Raw genomic sequence first — 19,552 nt, 5'->3', positions numbered from 1 at the left:
CCCGCTAAGGAAGAGTACAGCCTTGGGTTGATACTCTTCCAAAAGTGATTTCAAACCAGTTTACTTAAATAAATATTTGCTGCTGCTGCAAAAAAGGACACTAAAATAAAAGGCACTAATTTATTAGCAAGACTTCCACAAATTACGAGTTTGAGTTAGTATGTTAAATAAAAGTTATAGGAAGGGGAGTCCCACAGGTATATGATTGTGAAAAATGACAATTCTCTAAAGTACAAATGTAAAAAAAAACCCTTTTCCCTTCTCTCGATTCACAACTCTATCCCTCCCCTCTGCTCCTCCTTATGTCCCACTACCATAACTCAGCCTGGTAATTAGCCAACAGCTCCAGTTTTATACATTTTGTCATTGCTCCAGCACAAGGCTTGTGCCTGGATTATAGGAAGATTTACAAAAAAGGCTGCATTTATAAAATACATCAGGAAGATGGCTTGTAAGATCCAATTTACAGAGGAATTAGATAAAACCAGAGGTCTCCAAGGTATTTTTGGTCTATCAAAACAATTCTCTGTGATCTAAACTGCAGCTATTAAAGGTGAAGGAGTCTGTCTGAGGAAGATCTGAGAGATGCCAGTTTCCCTTCAATCAGATCTGGAGCAGAATATGCTGCAGGAAGAGGATGGAATAAGAGCCAATTCTAGTTCCAGAGTTCTCCTATGGGCTTATTCTGAACCTCCTGCATGACCTCTTCAGTGAAAGACTTAATTTCATTATGCAACTCTTCAATGCTCTTCGAAGCATCAATTGTCTGTTTCCAAAATAAAAGCATTGTATTTAAAACATTTCTCAGTACCCAACACTTTCATTAGAGGAGAAAATAAGACAGTGAAGTGTTTAGAAAGGGGAAGCCACTGACTGTCTTGGACTTATTTCCATCCTTTCCCCACTATATTAAACCTTTTACATCAGCTATGGCTATTCCAAATTCATGAATCAAGGAGAATAGTGAAGAATGTTGAATTTTACCTCTTGTGCACAATTTCTGTCCTGGAATTGGAAGAGACAGAAATTGAATGCAGCGAAGAACACCTAACGAGTGTGGAGTGGCATGAGGGAAAACACAGACAGCTATTCATGAACAGGATTTGTTAGTGACAGAGGCTATTAGGCATCGGACCCAAGTTATTTTACAACCCCAGCTCTAAAGAAATCTCCTAAAGGATACAAATTTGACTATTATTTGGACAAAATGTTAATCTTTCACTGGGTGTGCAAAAGTTTTACTCTTGCTGGAGATGTGGGATGGGGATATGTACTCTCCAGCTGTTTTCTGAAACGTGAAGAGCTGAATTCAACAGAAATAATATGCTGCACTTGTATAGTGCTATCTAAGTGAGGATCCTGAAACATTAATGAATTAAGCCTCATCATACCCCTGTAAAGTATAAAAATAATATCCCCATTCTAGAGCTGAAAAAACTGGGACACACCAGTCTAGCTTAGCCTATCTTCCAATGCACCGCCCCTGTTGCAGGAGACACTGTTTAACTCTGATTTCTATAAAGAAGGGTGGTCAAATAAAGGAAATCTACTGTTAAAGTGAAACACCAATGTGCTAGTATCTGTTAAACAGACATTCCAGACCACCATTAAGCCAGGAAATTATGGCGTTTTTGCAATTTGGAGCAAAACAGTTGAGTTTTAAAAGACAATCTGATGACTTTTTGCTCAAATTGCTGCTCACTCATTGCTAAAAATCTATGGTAATTGGTAAGGTCAACACATTTCCATGGCTTTAGACTATTTAGACAATGAGCAGAATGAAGTTAGCACTTGATGGATGAATTGTTACAAGATACGGATTTTGTTTCTTTATAAATGACCTAATCCTGGAACGCACAAGGTAGAGATGGAAACTGGCAGGTAAAAAATTCTCAGATCACTAAATCCACGGTTAACAGATGGATTTAGAATTGAGCTGAGTGAACAATTCACAATAGTTTATCCAGCCTTGTTTTCTCCTCATCCACAAACAGATTGCAATTTCCTCAATGTATTTATTATTTGAAAGTATTCAACTTGCTTTTAAATCTACACTTGACTGTGAACAGTTCTCTGTGAGTGGCTGATATTCTATCCAGCGATCACTGTAATACCTTTAACAGCTCACATATTGACTTTATAAGAATATACAGATGGATTTTCAAAACCATTTTAGGAACACTTGACACTATTTCAGGCTCTGTTCAGTGCTTAGAGTTGTTGTTCTACAAAAACTGACATTTTGCTGATACTTGAGACTGGAACTCTAGCTGACCAGTAGATCCAGACCAAGGAAATGCAGGTCACCATCTGCATGAATGGGAAGTCAGGTTTTCAAGACAGTTGTACATAATTAACCACATTTTTAAAAAAATACAGAATTTAACAGTAGTTTAATATCTGCTGAAATGATCACTTACTTTTTTGACCTAGTTTTATATCAACTTGATAGCTTATTGTTCCAGTCATTCAAATGGTGAGTTGCAATTCCTGCATCCTAACTATATGAGAAGATCAAGATGGCATCTCCCTGTGACTGTGCTACACTGTAGCAGTTTTGTCTTCAATGTTTAATTTCAAGGATTAGAAAACCCTTTACATTATAGAACAGTTCTTCCTTGAAGTAGGCTCCAAAAGATAAAATCTTGAGAAGTTTAGTTTTAATTCATTGGCCCATCTAGAGCCTTCCTGGAAGGTTATTCCCTTACCTTCCAGTTTAAAGTCTTGTCCTTTATCAGATGGTAGTAGTTCTTTAAAACTTTCTCCTGGAAGGAGCTGTTCTCATAGCGTTCGTTTCCGAAGTCCCCTCGTTTTGCTGCCTCCAATGTGCTCAACTGAAGAAATAGGATCAAATCTGGCTTTGGGAGCCCTACATCAGGCTGTTTGCACCAATCCAAGGAGAAATTCTGTCCAAAGTGAGAAGGAGAAATAAATCGGAGATGGAAGAAAAATCAATGAAAATGAGAAAAAGCAGATGAACAAGAGACCAGAAGGAAAAGGACTTGGGGAAAATGAACAGCCACTGAAGAAGTACTACTAACAAGTGGACCAGATTCTCATTTGGTGTAAATCAATGTAGCTCCATTGACTTCAAAGGAGCTATGCCAATTTACACCAGCTGAGAAAAGCCCAGTTTATGAGTACTAGAAAAGACACCCAAATACTTATGGCCTCATCATCAGAGGTGCTGTGCACCTGTAGCTCTCACTAAAGTCAACATGAACTACAGGTGCTCAGCACCTCGGCAAATGAGATCACAGACACTTAAACGCGGAGTCACTTTTTCAAATAATTACATGGGCCTTTTTAATGTCTAGGTAGTTCTATCCAACAAATAGCTGCTTTTTCATGAAAGCACTCTTTACCACTCTGAAACCTTTACCAAAACAGTATTTCTATGCCCAGGCAGACAGTGTTAGAAAATGTATGGCTTGCCATGTTCACTGATCTAGCCAGAGAACATCTTTTAGAGCATCTTTGCTAATATAGTACTTATTTTTAAGAAAGGGGAAAAAAAAGTGATTCAAGAAACTACAGGCCTGTTAGTTTGACCTCAATTGTATACAAGGTCTTGGAACAAATTTGGAAAGAGTAAGTAGTTAAGGACATAGACGTAAATGGTAACTGGGATAAAACACAATATGTTTTTACAAAAGCTAGATCATGCCAGACCAACCTGATCTTTCTTTAAGATAACAGAATTTTTTTAGACAAAGGACATGTAATCTACCACTTCAGTAAGCTATTTGATACAGATCCAGATGGGAAATTATTAGTTACATTAGGGAAGATGGGGATTAATACAAGAATCTAAAGGTGGATAAGGAACTGGTTAAAGGAGAGACTACAACGCGTCATGCTGACAGGTGAACGGTCAGACTGGAGGGAGGTTACTAATGGAGTCCTGGGACCAATCTTATTTAACATTTTCATTCACGACTATGGCACAAAAAGTGGAAGTGTGGTAATAAAATTTCCAGATGACACAAAGTTGAGAGGTATTGCCAATATAGAGGAGGACTGGATTATCATACAGGAAGAATTGGATGATCCTGAAAACTGTAGTAACAGAAATGGGATGAAATTTAATAGTGCAAAGTCATGCACTTAGAAACTATCGATAAGAATTTTTGCTATAAGCTGAGGACTTATCAATTGGAATAAACAGGAGGAGGAGAATGGTCTTTGTGTATTAGTTGATCAAAGGATGACTATGAGCAGCCAATGTGATGCGGCTGTGCAAAAAGCTAATGCATCAGGCAAAGTATTTCCAGTAGAGATAGGCAGTGTTAGTACCATTATACAAGGCATCGGTGAGACCTCATCTAGAATACTGTGTGCAATTCTGGTCTCCCATGTGTAAGAAAGATGAATTCAAGCTGGAACAGGTACAGAGACGGGCTACTAGGGTAATCAGAGGAATGGAGAACATACCTTACAGAGGAGACTTAAGGAGCTTGGCTTGTTTAGTATAACTAAACAAAGGCTGAGGGGAGATATGATTACTCTCTATAAATCCATCAGAGGGATAAACAGGAAGGGAGAGGAGTTATTTAAGTTAAAGGCCAATGTGGACACAAGAATATGTGGCTATAAACTGGCAATCAACAAGTTTAGGCTTGAAATATGCGAAGGTTTCTAACCATCAGAGGAGTGACGTTCTGGAACAGCCTTCCAAGGGGAGCAGTGGGGGCAAAAATCCTAACTGGTGTGGAGACTGAACTTGGTAAGTTTATGGAAGGAGTGGTATGTTGAGGTTGCCTATAATGGCATGTAGCTGTTTTGCGACTACTAGTAGCAAATATCTCCCAAGCCTGGAGATGGGACACTACTAGATAGGAAGGCTCTGAGTTACTACAAAAAGAAAAGGAGTACTTGTGGCACCTTAGAGACTAACAAATTTATTTGAGCATAAGCTTTTGTGAGCTAGAGACTAACAAATCTATTTGAGCATAAGCTTTCGTGAGCTACAGCCACAAGTACTCCTTTTGGTGCCACAAGTACTCCTTTTCTTTTTGCGAATACAGACTAACACAGCTGCTACTCTGAAACCTGAGTTACTACAGTGAATTCTTTCTCAAGAGTCTGGCTGGTGGGTCTTACCCACATGCTCAGGTTCTGCTTGCCATGTTTGGGGTCAGGAAAGAATTTCCTCCCAGGCCAGATTGGCAGAGACTCTGAGGATTTTTCACCTTCCTTTGAAGCATGGGTCACAGGTGACTTGCAGGTGTAAACTAGAATAAATGGTGGATTCTCTGTAACTTGAAGTCTTTAAATCATGATTTGAAAACTTCAGTACCTCAGCCAGACATTATGGTTCTGTTATAGGAGTGGGTGGGTGAGGTTCTGTGCTCTGTGATGTTGAGGAGGTCAGACTAGCTGATCACAATGGTCCATTCTGGCCTTGAAATCTATGAGTTCCTGAAGATGGCAGAAAGTCAATTAGTTAAACCAGGTATCGGCAAACTTTGGCCCCCAGCGGGCCAGGCCGGTTTGTTTACCTGCTGCATCCGCAGGTTCCGCCGATCGCAGCTCCCACTGACTGCGGTTCGCCACTCCAGGTCAATGGGATCTGCGGGAAGCAGCAGCCAGTACATGCCTTGGCCCGTGCCGCTTCCCGCAGCCCCCATTGGCCTGGAGTGGCAAACCGCGGTCAGTGGGAGCTGTGATCGGCCGAACCTGAGGACGCGGCAGGTAAACAAACTGGCCCGGCCTGCCAGGGAGCTTATCTTGGTGGGCTGTGGCCAAAGGTTGCCGATCCCTGAGTTAAACCTACAAAGCTTTTGCCCCTCACTTACAAATATCAATCCTTTCATTAGTCTCCTTGAAGATTTCAGGGCTGGAGGCAAATTCTTAAATAGCCTCCAAATTCTCTGGGCTAGCAGAGCAGATGAAGGCCTTGAATGAACGACTCTTCTAAGCAGAAGTGAGTAGTAATTACCATAAATTAGGGCTGTCGAACGATTAAAAAAATTTATCGCGATTAATCGTGCGATTTATCGCACTGTTAAACAATAGAATACCATTTATTTAAATATTTTTGGATGTTTTCTACATTTTCAAATACAGTGGACCCTCACTAGAACGCGCATCGCTATAGTGCGGATTCGCATATAGCGCGGTCGCAGCAATGGATCCCAAATTTAAATATTTAAAGTGGGATCCATGGTAATGCAGTCCCCGCGTTAACGTGGTCTCACGCATGGATCGCATGGATCCTGAACCCCACGTTCTAGCGAGGGTCCAGTGTATGCGGATTTCAATTACAACACAAAATACAAAGTGTACAGTGCTCACTTTGTATTTATTTTTGATTACAAATATTTGCACTGTAAAAAACAAAAGAAACTATTTTTAATTCACCTAATATAAGTACTGTAGTACAATCTCTTTATCATGAAAGTTGAACTTACAAATGTCAAATTATGTACAAAAAAATAACTGCATTCAAAAATCAAACAATGTAAAACTTTAGAGCTGTCAAGGTTTTGCCCACTCTGAACTCTAGGGTACAGATGTGGGGACCTGCATGAAAAACCCCCTAAGCTTATTTTTACCAGCTTAGGTTAAAACTTTCCCAAGGTACAAACTATTTTACCTTTTGTCCCTGGACCTTATTGCTGCCACCACTACTGAGCGTCTAACAAATACAACAGGGAAAGAGCCCACTTGGAAACGTCTTTCCCCCAAAATTCCCCCAAGCCCTACACTCCCTTTCCTGGGGAAGGCTTGATAAAAAATCCTCACCAATTTGCATAGGTGAACACAGACCCAAACCCTTGGATCTTAAGAACAATGAAAAAGCAATCAGGTTCTTAAAAGAAGAATTTTAATTAAAGAAAAAGTAAAAGAATCACCCCTATAAAATCAGGATGGTAAATACCTTACAGGGTAATCAGATTCAAAACACAGAGAATCCCTCTAGGCAAAACCTTAAGTTACAAAGAGAAACAAAAACAGGAATATACATTCCATTCAGCAGAACTTATTTTATCAGCTATTTAAACAAAACAGAATCGAACGCATATCTAACTAGATTGCTTATTAACCCTTTACAGGAGTTCTGACCTGCATTCCTGCTCTGGTCCCGGCAAAAGACAACAGAGACAGAGAGAACTCTTTGTCCCCCCCTCCAGCTTTGAAAGTATCTTGTCTCCTCATTGGTCATTTTGGTCAGGTGCCAGCGAGGTTGTCTTAGGTTCTTAACCCTTTACAGGTGAAAGGGTTTTTCCTCTGGCCAGGAGGGATTTAAAGGTGTTTACCCTTCCTTTATTTTTATGACAAGAGCCTACAAGTCCACTCAGTCCTATTTCAGCCAATCGCTCAAACAAACAAGTTTGGTTACATTTGCAGGAGATAATGGTGCCCGCTTCTTGTTTACAATGTCACCTGAAAGTGCGAACAGGCGTTTGCTTAGCACTGTTGTAACCGGAGTCGCAAGATATTTACGTGCCAGATGCGCTAAAGATTCATATGTCCCTTAATGCTTTAACCACCATTCCAGAGGATATGCATCCATGCTGATGATGGGTTCTGCTCGATAATGATCCAAAGCAGAGAGGACCGATGCATGTTCATTTTCATCATCTGAGTCAGATGCCACCAGCAGAAGGTTGATTATCTTTTTTGGTGGTTCAGGTTGTGTCATTTCTGCATCTGAATGTTGCTCTTTTAAGACTTCTGAAAGCATGCTACACACCTTGTCCCTCTCAGATTTTGGACGGCACTTGAGATTCTTAAACTTTGGATCGAGTGCTGTAGCTATTTTAGAAATCTCACATTGGTACCTTCTTTGCATTTTGTCTAATCTGCAGTGACTGTTCGTAAATCAAACATGTGCTGGGTCATCATCCGAGACTGCTATAATATGAAATATATGGCAGAATGCAGGTAAAACAGAGCAGGGGACATACAATTCTCCCCAAAGGAGTCCAGTCACAAATTTAATTAACACATTTTTTTTTAAACGAACATCAGCAACATGGAATGGTGGCTGAAGCATGATGGAGCATATGAATGTTTAGCATATCTGGCACTTAAATACCTTGCAACACCGGCTACAAAATGCCATGCGAACATATTAAGGCACTTTCAGGTAACAGTGTAAATAAGAAGCGGGCACCATTATCTCCTGCAACTGTAACGAAACTTGTCTGTTTGAGCGATTGACTGAACAAGTAGTAGCGCTGAGTGGACATGTAGGGTCTAAAGTTTTACATTGTTTTGTTTTTGAGTGCAGTTATATAACAAAAAAAATCTGCATTTGTAAGTTACACTTTCAGGATAGAAATTGCACTATAGTACTTGTATGAGGTGAACTGAAAAATATTATTTCTTTTGTTTATCATTTTTACAGTGCCTTTCCAATTAGACACAGACACTGCCTTTCTGTTCATTCACTCACCTCTTTGGCACTTGTGAAGGCCACCCCGGAAAAGGCGTACCTGTCCACCACTAGAGTGATGCCTTGATTTAATTTCTCTTTAATCAACGGCCTGAACAACAACAAAAAGAAGAGACACGTTACACTCCATTGTACCCAGGCAGAAATGCAAACAACTCAACACAAAGGACACAGTAGGTGGGCTCTTTTCAATTAGTTGATGCACTTTGCTATAGTGATCTCTAGCAACTGTAGGGGTTACAGCAGTTTATCAGTCGAAGTGTGATTTTTGTTTTTAAGCTCTGTCACCCACAGTCTCTCAACGCTCTGAAAATCTCCTCCAACCTTGTTGCATCACTATCCTTCCAGCCAAGGAGGAATGGATGGGACTCTTTTCAGAGACAGACAGTTCTGCAGGAAGGGTGCTTGCTGTGGCTGCTGCTGCCTGAAACAATGCTACTTTCATCCTGCCCTTTATTAGGGCCTGAACAAATAACCTTCCATCGCCCAGTGTAAAAAGCAAGTTCCAGAGGCACAAACCCCAAGTCTCCTGCATGGCAATGCAGAGCACTAGTTCATCCAGTTAAATGACCTATGGAGAAAGTCAGAGCCAAGCTGAAAGTATCCACAGAATTGGGACCAAACGAGTGGTTTAGTTCAATTTTTCTATTTAGTGTAGCAGATACAATACAGGACTGTGTGTCTCTTGGGCAAGAAATCACTTGAACTTCACCCAAAATGGACAATAATGTGTCAAGACTCACTCATCTGTCTTCCATGCTGAGAATTCTGGCATGTTCTCAATCTGCTTGGCATTAGATAAGAATGAGCTACCACCACCCTCAGCAGGATCAGAAAAGCCTTTGGACAATGCAGCTTTTAAAAAGTGAAACATATTTTCTATTTTACAGATTTCGAGCTAACAGCACCATTTTTCACAAATTTAAACCATTACACTTGAAAAGTCTGGTTTGGCTAAAACCCTACATCATTCTACCACTTTTATTGCACAAAAGGAGTAGCATCCAGGATGAACTGTCAATAGGAGATCATATTAAAGGCAGTACCCACTCTCTGTAATAAATAGTGTAGTGCATTCTTCCTCAAAAAGCAAGAGAGCTGAAGCTTAACTTGAAAAATGAAGGGAAGAACACCAGTTCTTTAAGAGCATCTCAGCAGCAAGAGATTTAGTGAGACTGCACTCTAAGGCTTCAATTCTGCAATTGGATCCATGTGAGAGCAGGGACTATGAATGTTTTACCCTCTGATGCCAGGAAGCAGATATGGGGGCTGATCCTGAGAGTTCTCACACTACATTAATTTCAACCGGAGTTAAGGGGCCTCAGCACATAGAAAATCAGGCCAGATCCTGTAACAAGCTCTCCACTGGTGGACCCCATGTATGCCCAGAGACCCACTGCAATCAACGGGCCTCCACACAAGTGCCAGTGTCAGCCTGCGGAGAGCTCATTGCAGTCTTGGGGCCTTATTTCAGTTCAAATGTAGGCACCAAAGTTTGGAAGTTTTAGCCTGGGGGAGTTTGTTCCAAAGAGGTGTTAAGCACCTGCTGCTCTCACTGAACTTCTAATGAGAGAGGCTCAGCATCAAGTCATAAGCTTGCAATAGCATTTGTTAGGTGGCAGAGCAGTGAATGGCTCACAAATGAGCAGTTCTTACATTTTCTTCTTATATATGGATGCTGAAGTAGAAAGCTGTCCCTGGGCCACTCCTGCCCCTCTTAAATCACTCAGAAGTTTTATCACAATTTCCCTTGATCAAAGTTCAGGGAGTATGACTCAATCAGAAGTCCTAGGGACTGGTCAGAATCATGTTGAATATTGTTAACCATGAATTTTATCATCATACAGGACAGTCGCATAATACATGATTTAGAAGGGAAATGGCATTTAATTGTATGAAAAACACAGAATCCATGCCCTAGCTCTTTACAACCATGCCACTTATGCCAAGCTCCACTGGGAGAAGCTGTGGTTCTCTGTGGCTGCCACAGAGTCACATTTACTCACTCAGTGCTCTCCTCTGAGCTCAATCCACCCTGTGATTGTTGCTGTTCCCTCTGCTTAAGAACAGGCAGAGGAAATACAACAGACCTGGTAACATTAAAGAAATATTTCCACACCACAGGCAGGCATCTGGCCCCCCCAAAAGATTAATAGACTAGATCAGGGATTCAGAACAGATGCTCTGGTCAGAACACAGGCAAGTTATCCCCATAGTTTAGAGGGCTATATACATAAACTACAAATCAAGAAATCATGGGAACCCAAGATTAAGAATACCTGTGTGAGAAATCTAAATCAGTCTTGTTGGTATGGCAAATTCAGAGCTGGAGAAAAGCTCCACATCAGTCTCTGTGCCTTCAGCTACAACATTAGGAAAAGCATGACGTCTTTTTTAATTTTAGCATTAATTAATTTAGTGTTCATAAAGTGATGGATTTGTAGTTCTAGCCTAATTCAAGATGATGCTAGCAGATGTTTCAGTACACCTCAATCCTAACTTAAGATACTCTTAATATTGTTCCAGGCTGCTCTTCAGAATGCCGATCAGATCATACTGGGAGATGACTCTGTGATACACACAGAAGTGGTAGGAGGAGGAGACTACCAAAACCAAATTCTCTTTCACCTATAGTTGAGCTTTTAACTATGATTTCAAGAGATTAACAAGGTAACATGTTAATCCACTGTGTGATGGAGTCTCCTAAAACCTCATGTAAGGTCTAAGGCCTTTTTCTGCAGCCACGTAAGGAGAGCAGCCGAGAAGCGGAAAGTCACATCCTCACCTTCCTTTTAAGTTATATCAAAACAATGTAATATTGGGCTGTTAAGAAGGCACCCCTACTAATAGTACCCACCAAAGAATCTCTTAAGATGTTTAAAGAAAATTTTGTTTGACAACATTCTGTCTGGCAAGGAATCACTTATCAACAGTTTGGGTATGAAATCTCTACTTCTTTATTGTTTTGCCTTCAGGATCCCTACTTCTCTATTGTTTAATCTGTTATATAACTAATTTTGCTAGGTGTAAATCAACTATGGTGGTGGGGTGTGATTGGTTAAAGATATTTTCATAATGGGCTAGGATTGGTGAAAGATACAGTTTTAGAGTACTTTAGTTTAAAATGATTGGTTAAGGCACAGCTAAGCAGGATTCAAGTTTCACTATATAGACTGGGGTCCAAAAGGAAGTTCTTTGGAACCAACTCCAGGACACAGCCCCAAGATCAGAGCTGCCAGATCTCAATAGCCTGCCAATCACACCATGCAGAAGCTGCAGTCCCTGGGTGACCTGATCCTGACTGGCCATCAGGAAAAGGAGGAGACTTCTTGGGAGTGGTGTGCATTGTATTCTTAGCATGTGCATTCTGTTTTGGTGATTGTTAATAAATAGAGGTTAAGGATATTGCTGTGTAAGGCTCTTTCACGAATAAATGACCATGCAAACCCACAGAAGAGTATGCTCTGAGCCCTAGGAATTGGGTATGGATGGCCCTGAGCCCTAGGAACTGGCTAAAGGTAGGTGCCTTTTGCCTGGAGCCCTAGGAACTGGGAAAGGGTTGAGGTGCCTAAATCAACTGGATTATGCCTTGAGCCCTAGGAACCGGGTGAAGGTGAATGCCCTAGAGTATGCAGGTAACAAATCTGGTGGAGAATGCAGGCATCCTATGGTCATTTAGACTGAACTGATAGAGCTTCGCACAGTGAATAATTGTAGAAAAGTAATAGCAGCAGAATACCTGTGCATTTTGTCAATAAGGGTCGCTACCTAGTTGACAGAATGACCATTCTGAAGCTTCAGGAGGGAACAACGCAAAAGAAAAGGAGCAGGAGAGGTGAAGGTTAGCTGAATAGCCCACCTTCCTTGCTAGATGGGTAGCAGAACAAGGTCCATGCCCATGGGGACAAGATTCTTTCCAGGGGAGGGATGTCCTTGAGTCTGCCTGTAAGGGGTTTAAAGTAGGGCTGTTGATTAATCACAGTTAACTCACATGATTAACTAAAAAAAATTAATTGCGATTAATTGCACTGTTAAACAATAGAATACCGACTGACATTTATTAAATATTTTTGATGTTTTTCTACTTTTTCAAATATATCGATTTCAATTACAACACAGAATACAAGTGTACAGTGCTCACGTTATATTATTTTTTATTACAAATATTTGCATCGTAAAAAAAGATATTATATTTTTCAGTGTACCTCATACAAGTACTGTAGTGAAATATTTTTATCATGAAAATGCAACGTACAAATGTAGAGTTTTTTGTTACATAACTGCACTCAAAAACAAAACAAAGTCCACTCAGTCCTACTTCTTGTGCAGCCAATTGCTAAGACAAACAAGTCTGTTTACATTTACGGGAGATAATGCTGCCCACTTCTAAATTACATCACCTGAAAGTGAGAACAGGCTGTCACATTGCACTGTTGTAGCTGGCATTGCAAGATATTTACGTGCAAGATGAGCTAAAGATTCATATGCCTCTTCCTGCTTTGGCCATCGTTCCAGAGGACATACTTCCATGCTGATGACGCTTACTAAAAAAAAAATGCATTAATTAAATTTGTGACTTAACTCCTTGGGAAAGAATTGTATGTTTCCTGCTCTGTTTTATCCACATTCTGCCATATATTTCATGTTAGAGCAGTCTCGGATGATGACCCACCACATGTTGTTCATTTTAAGAACATTTTCACTGCAAATTTCACAAAATGCAAAAGAAGATACCAATGTGAAATTTCTAAAGATACCTACAGCACTTGACCCAAGATTTATGAATCTGAAGAGCCTTCCAAAAATCTGAGAGGGATGAGATGTGGAGCACGCTTTAGAAGTCTTAAAAGAGCAACACTCTGATGCAGAAACTACAGAACCCACCAAAAAAGAAAATCAACCTTCTGCTGGTAGCATCTGACTCAGATGATGTAAATGAACATGCATCGGTCCGCACTTCTTTGGATCGCTATCGAGAAGAACCTGTCATCAGCATGGACGCACGTCTTCTGGAATGGTGGTTGAAGCATTAAGGGACATAAGAATCTTAAGTGCATTTGGCATATAAATATCTTGCGACAACGGCTACAACAGTGCCATGCAAATGCCTGTTCTCACTTTCAGATGACATTGTAAACAAGAAGCAGGCAGCATTATCTTCTGCAAATATAAACAAACTTGTTTGTCTGAACAATTGGCTGAACAAGAAGTATGACTGAGTGGACTTGTAGGCTCTAAAATTTTACTTTTTATTTTTGAATGCAGGTTTTTTTTTTTTTTTTTACATAATTCTACATTTGTAGGTTCAACTTTCATGATAAAGAGATTGCACTATAGTACTTGTATTAGGTGAATTGAAAAATACTATTTCTTTTGTTTTTTTTAAGGTGCAAATACTTGTAGTCAAAAATAAAGTGAGTACTGTAAACTTTGTATTCTGTACTGTAATTGAAATCAATATATTTGAAAATGTACAAAACATCTACAAATATTTAAGTAAATGGCTTAAGTAACTTACTTAAGTAAGTAAGTTCTATTATTGTTTAACCGCGCGATTAATTGTGATTAATTTGACAGCCCCTTAACTTGACAGCCCTAGTTTAAAGCATTTTGTAAATGCATGAAACCAAAACCAAAGAAAAAAGGCTAACAAAGCAACAGCAGTATGGGCATTATGGAAAGCTGTCACTAATCTTTCCAGCCTGGTAACACTCCAGGAAAGACAACTGGAGGATTACAAATTTGAGTTGGATATAGTTAAGGATAATTTGGCTCAGTATACGGCAACGTAGTGTACCAGTGCAGCTTCAGCATTACAGAATGCAACAGCTCTATAGGCAAAAACAGGAGAGTGTGAACATTTAAAACTGAAAGTAGAAAACCTGAATGGGGAAATATCTACATTGCACATGAAACTGGGGGACATTCAGGCGGCTGTCAGAACAGTGTTATAAGAAAATACAGTAACTCCTTACTTAAAGTCGTCCCGGTTAACATTGTTTCGTTGCTGATCAATGAGAGAACATGCTCGTTTAAAGTTGTGCAATACTCCCTTATAAAGTCGTTTGGCAGCCACCTGCTTTGTCCACTGCTTGCAGGAAGAGCAGCCCGTTGGAGCTAGCTGGTGCAGGCTTGGAACCAGGGCGGACCGGCAGCCCTCCATAAGCTCCCCACTCCCCTAAGATTCCCTGTGCAGCAGCTGCCCAGCAGGCTATCAATTGCTGGCAGTTCAGCTGTCCCTCCCCCACACTGCCGTGTGCTGCTCCTGCCCTCTGCCTTGGAGCTGCTCTTGGAAGCCTCCTGCTTGCTGTGTGGGGGGAGAGAGAAGGGGACTAATGGCAGGGTGTCCCGCTGCCCCCTACTTACCTCATCTCCATGGCGGGGGCACGACACAACAGGGCTCAGAATGGAGGGAACTTCCTGGGTGCAGCTGCTGTCTCAACTTGCTGATCTACTTAACAAGGCAGTATACTTAGAGTGGAGTCAGCCTACTTAAAGGGGCAATGCCCATCTCTATCTTTCATACACAGGGTGTGTGTCTCTGTCTGCCATGCTGTCTCCCTTCCCTCCATTCGTGCTGCCTTGTAGAGTGTGAGGCTTCATTAACAACAATGGGTAACCCTTGAGGACTCAGCCAGAACCTAGTTCATCATTTAGCAGTAAGACGTTCCCTGGGAAATATCCCACTCTCTTCCACCTTCTGACTTCACCACCTCAACCAAGCTTCACGATCATCATCGCTGTGTACAGTTTGTTTAAAACTTGTACTGTGTGTATATGTATGTGTATATACACATACACACAGTATAAGTTTTAAACAAACAATTTAATGTATATATAATATAGTCTTCTGTCTGGTGAAAAAAATTTCCCTGGCACCTAACCCCCCCTATTTACATTAATTCTTATGGGGAAATTGGATTCACTTAACATCATTTTGCTTAAATTCGCATTTTTCAGGAACATAATTACAAGGTTAAGCGAGGAGTTTCTGTAAGGCTCGGGCCCGGTGACCTGGTATGGGTGGCTGCTCAGCTTTTTGGTGGGCAGCCTCCTGGGCTTTTTTTGCCTCCATAGCTTTCTGTTGTGTAGCCTCCTGGGCTTTTTCTGCCTTTTTTGCTGCCTTGATTTTTTTTTTTTTTTTTGGCTTCCAGTCTAGCTAACTTCAGCCTCTGTTTGGTCTTGCTTTTGGTCATCCTAGCCCCTCTGTTTTTAACCTAGCTATTCCTAAGAGTTAGAAAGAAAAAAAAAAACCCTGGCTTGTAAAATTTTTCTGTGCTGTAACCTGATAACTTTTGTCTCTGATAGCTGTTCTCAGCTTACAGAAAAATTCTTTTGTTATGGAGATGCTCTGTCCCCAGGCAAAGAGACAGAATAAACTAACTGCTTTTAGCTTAAAACCTGCTTTCAAGCAGTCCAAAGGGGGAAAAAAATTGTTCTTTTAATATCCTACTGTGCTTCTGTTCAAAATGATCTTTGGTTCAAAATGATCCCACCGCTCTGCCACCATGTCAAGGTTCCTTCCCCACTCTGAATTTTAGGGTACAGATGTGGGGATCTGCATGAAAGACCTCCTAAGCTCATTTTTATCAGTTTAGGTTAAAAACTTTACCAAGGTACAAACTTTGCCTTGTCCTTGAACAGTATGCTGCCACCACCAAGCGTTTTAAACAAAGAACAGGAAAAGAGACCACTTGCAGACATCTTCCCCCAAAATATTCCCCTCCCCCAAACCCTACACCCCCTTTCCTGGGGAAGGCTTGATAATAATCCTCACCAATTGGTACAGGTGAACACAGATCCAAACCCTTGGATTTTAAGAACAATGAAAAATTAATTAGGTTTTTAAAAGAAGAATTTTAATTAAAGAAAAGGTAAAAGAATCACCTCTGTAAAATCAGGATGGTAAATACCTTACAGGGTAATCAGATTTAAAACATAGAGAATCCCTCTAGGCAAAACCTTAAGTTACAAAAAGACACAAAAACAGGAATATACATTCCCTCCAGCACAGCTTATTTTACAAGCCATTAAACAAAAGAAAATCTAACGCATTTCTAGCTAGATTACTTACTAACTTTATAGGAGTTGTAAAGCTTGCATTCCTGATCTGTTCCCGGCAAAAGCATCACACAGACAGACAGAACCCTTTGTTCCACCCCCCTCCAGATCTGAAAGTATCTTGTCCTCTTATTGGTCATTTTGGGTCAGGTGCCAGTGAGGTTACCTTAGCTTCTTAACCCTTTACAGGTGAAAGCATTTTCCTCTGGCCAGGAGGGATTTTTATAGCACTGTATACAGAAAGGTGGTTACCCTTCCCTTTATATTTATGACATATGTCATTAAAAAGGAGATACTGGCCATAACTGCCGGGGTTGTGCCAATAGTAACTGGAACCCAGACGGATTTCAATGCTTTAGCTTTTAAGACTGCATTGTTAGAGGGTTTGAATTCAAAAATGAAGGTGAATTTAGGACCCATAGATCCAGCTAGTGGGTACCCAGAGTTAAAACAGGACATTTTTAGAGTAGTTATAGTTTTTCAAGACACGCTGGGACAACTGGAAAAAGGAATTGACAGGAGACTGGAACCTATCCAGGTGGTAACTTTTGCCAACAACAGGCCCCCAGATCTCCAAGGGGAAACAGGGGAAAGGGGGCCCGATGCACAATGGCATGTTAGAGGAAGAGAATAGGGAGATGCAAGAGACAGCAGAGGAGCAAAAGGAAGAAATGGATATGGGTATCAGATGCAGAATAGAGGATATATGGCACTGAGAATGAAGGCATGGAGAAAGCTCATGATGTCATGAGAACCAAAAGAGAAATGGGATGGCAAGCCCACAAGTGAGTTATTGTAGAGGGTTGTCCAGTTAGAAAGGCAAGAGGAATTGACTGACAGGGCTTCTGTAACTCTCATAATGGACCCTGTATCATTGGTGCCACCCCAGTAGTGGTGCCCACCTCCTTGGACTTCCCCTGAGGTAGTAGCCCAACTACAGTATGACAAATGGGGGCATGCCATTGTAGGGGCAATAACAGGGAGATTTGGGAAACAAACATGCCCCACAATGTTAATTCACACAGGTGCATTGGTATGTGTGCTTGGAGAGCAGTGGCTTCCCAGAGATGCTTTGGAAACCGAAAATTCAACACAACTAATATCATACACAGGGGAGACAATGAAAGCATTTCTCACAAGACCATTCCTGACCTGCGTAGAAAATCAGGAGTCATGGGTAAAATATTTTTTTCCGAAGCAGGATCAAATTGGGAATGGGGCTGCCTAAATCAACCAAGTTATGCTTTGAGCTCTAGGAACTGGGTTAAGGTGGGTGCCCTAAAGTGTGCAGGTAATACTCAGGATTCAAAGCTGTGCACATTACTTTAAAACTCAAAAAGAATTATATTTACACTTGTTCCCAGCGGTTAGCAGAGAAAAGCAGATGCACTGTGTGGTCCTCCAAATTGCTCTTGTTCTCCAAGTAGGAGCTAATTAGCCGCCCAATTTCTGTTGTTCTGTCTGTAAGAAAGAGTACAAGAACAAATCTGGTGAGTTATGCAGTCTCTTGCTTCAGTTACTGTGCAATATGATTTAAGATTTACTCAATGTACAAATTCCATGGAACAAATATTTTAAACCCAAAACTAAAACCAGTCATGCTTGGACATACATGCAGCTGTTCTGAAAATCCAAGTGTTCAATTTTTTAAAATTGCTATGCAAAGAGAATATTCAAGTTGCAATATAAACAAACCAAAAACCAGGAGGTGCCATAATATGGGAAGCACAACCTCAATAGCAGAGTAAAAATAAAAGGGACAGAGAGGAGTAAATGCACTCAATGTAAGGAAACATGACAGAAAAGCCATGTGAACTGGCCTTTCTAGTGCGGCAATACATTTCCACCCCAAAGGATTCACTGTGACAGTCAAAGGACCATGCAACGCCACAGCTGAGAATGCAGCTAACGATATTGGTGTTATATTCCCCCAATGTTTTCAGTAGCCTTTCCCCAAGTGGAGGGGGGGGGGGCACGTCCCAGGACAAAGCAAACACTAGCCAAGAGCGTGAATGAGTACAGAAGAAGTATACCTTTAAGATGACTAGACATGGCAGGCATAAAAAGGGGGGCAAGACACAGCACCACTGGTTTTATTTTCCTGAACGGAAAGCTAGCTTTCAAACTTTGGGGAACACTGCTCACTGGAAAGCCACAGCAATCACCAGCCATTGGTGTGCACCTCTCAGGGCCCCCCACTCCTTGCTAAATGGGTGCCCCACCCTACATCAGTGGAGTTAATGTTGCTAACGCCTCCCCTGACTTCCCCACTCCCGTCAGTGGGGCTAGTGGCGTCTCCCCCATCCATGTCACTGTGGTTGGCGGTGACCCCTATGTCATGGCAGTAACTGTACCGCACCCTCCTATGTCATAGCGGTAACCGTGCCCCACCCTCCCCTCCATGTCACGGGTGTTGGCAGTATTCCCCCCATTACAGGGGTCAGCGTTTCCCCCCACTTCCCTTTCATGTTACTTGGATTGGTGGTGTCCACCCACCTCTAGTACCTCTCATATCACGGAGATGGGTGGTAACCCCCACCTCCCCTCCCTTCCAAGTCACAGGGGTAACGGTGCCCCCAGACCTCCCCAGGGTTAGGGCCAGGCGCCCCCCATACCCGGGAATCGCAGGAGCTCGGCGAGGTGCCCAGATTCCCGCAACGCTTCCACCAGCCTCCGGCTCTGCGTGGTCTTCCCGGTCCGGTCCACCCCCTCCAGCACTACCAGCGCCCCGCGCCTGCAGGCCATGGCCGTAGCGGCCCGAGCCACAACCGTTACCAACCCCGGCGACACAGGCACGAGATGGGGGAGCATCCCACATCCGGCGAACCATAGAGAGCCGCACGGGGACAGTCTAGACAGCAGGGGCTGCCGCAGGCCTCCAAATCAGCCAAGGCGGAGCTCCGCCCGCTGCTCCACCCCATCTGTCTAGCGCCGCCGGGGGGCAAGACCGCACGAGGGGCGGGGCGCAGGGTTTGCCTAGAGTACCTGCCTATCGGCAGCTACACGGGAGAAGGCCCACTGGCGCCGGGGGCTCTGTCCTTAGACGGAGGGCTGTGGGGGAGACACTGTTGCGGCCCCGTTGCTCTA

At 42.0% G+C, this 19,552-nt stretch overlaps 1 protein-coding gene across 1 annotated transcript; it reads right to left on the bottom strand.

Annotated features, from left to right (window-relative positions):
* Nucleotides 1-106: 106 nt before the first annotated feature.
* On the bottom strand, nucleotides 107-19,343 carry DTYMK (deoxythymidylate kinase). The gene is made up of 5 exons (XM_077825853.1): nucleotides 19,081-19,343; nucleotides 17,818-17,926; nucleotides 8,405-8,495; nucleotides 2,709-2,906; nucleotides 107-766 (listed from the first exon to the last, which is right to left on the bottom strand). The coding sequence occupies exons 1-5, from the start codon at nucleotides 19,274-19,276 to the stop codon at nucleotides 656-658; spliced, it is 705 nt and encodes a 234-aa protein (XP_077681979.1). The 5' UTR covers nucleotides 19,277-19,343; the 3' UTR covers nucleotides 107-655.
* Nucleotides 19,344-19,552: the final 209 nt, after the last annotated feature.

The sequence above is a fragment of the Eretmochelys imbricata genome, chromosome 9, assembly GCF_965152235.1.
Source record: "Eretmochelys imbricata isolate rEreImb1 chromosome 9, rEreImb1.hap1, whole genome shotgun sequence".
Taxonomy (NCBI): domain Eukaryota; kingdom Metazoa; phylum Chordata; order Testudines; family Cheloniidae; genus Eretmochelys; species Eretmochelys imbricata.
Note: the sequence above shows the minus strand (reverse complement) of the source record. Positions and strands in the feature narration are given on the sequence as shown.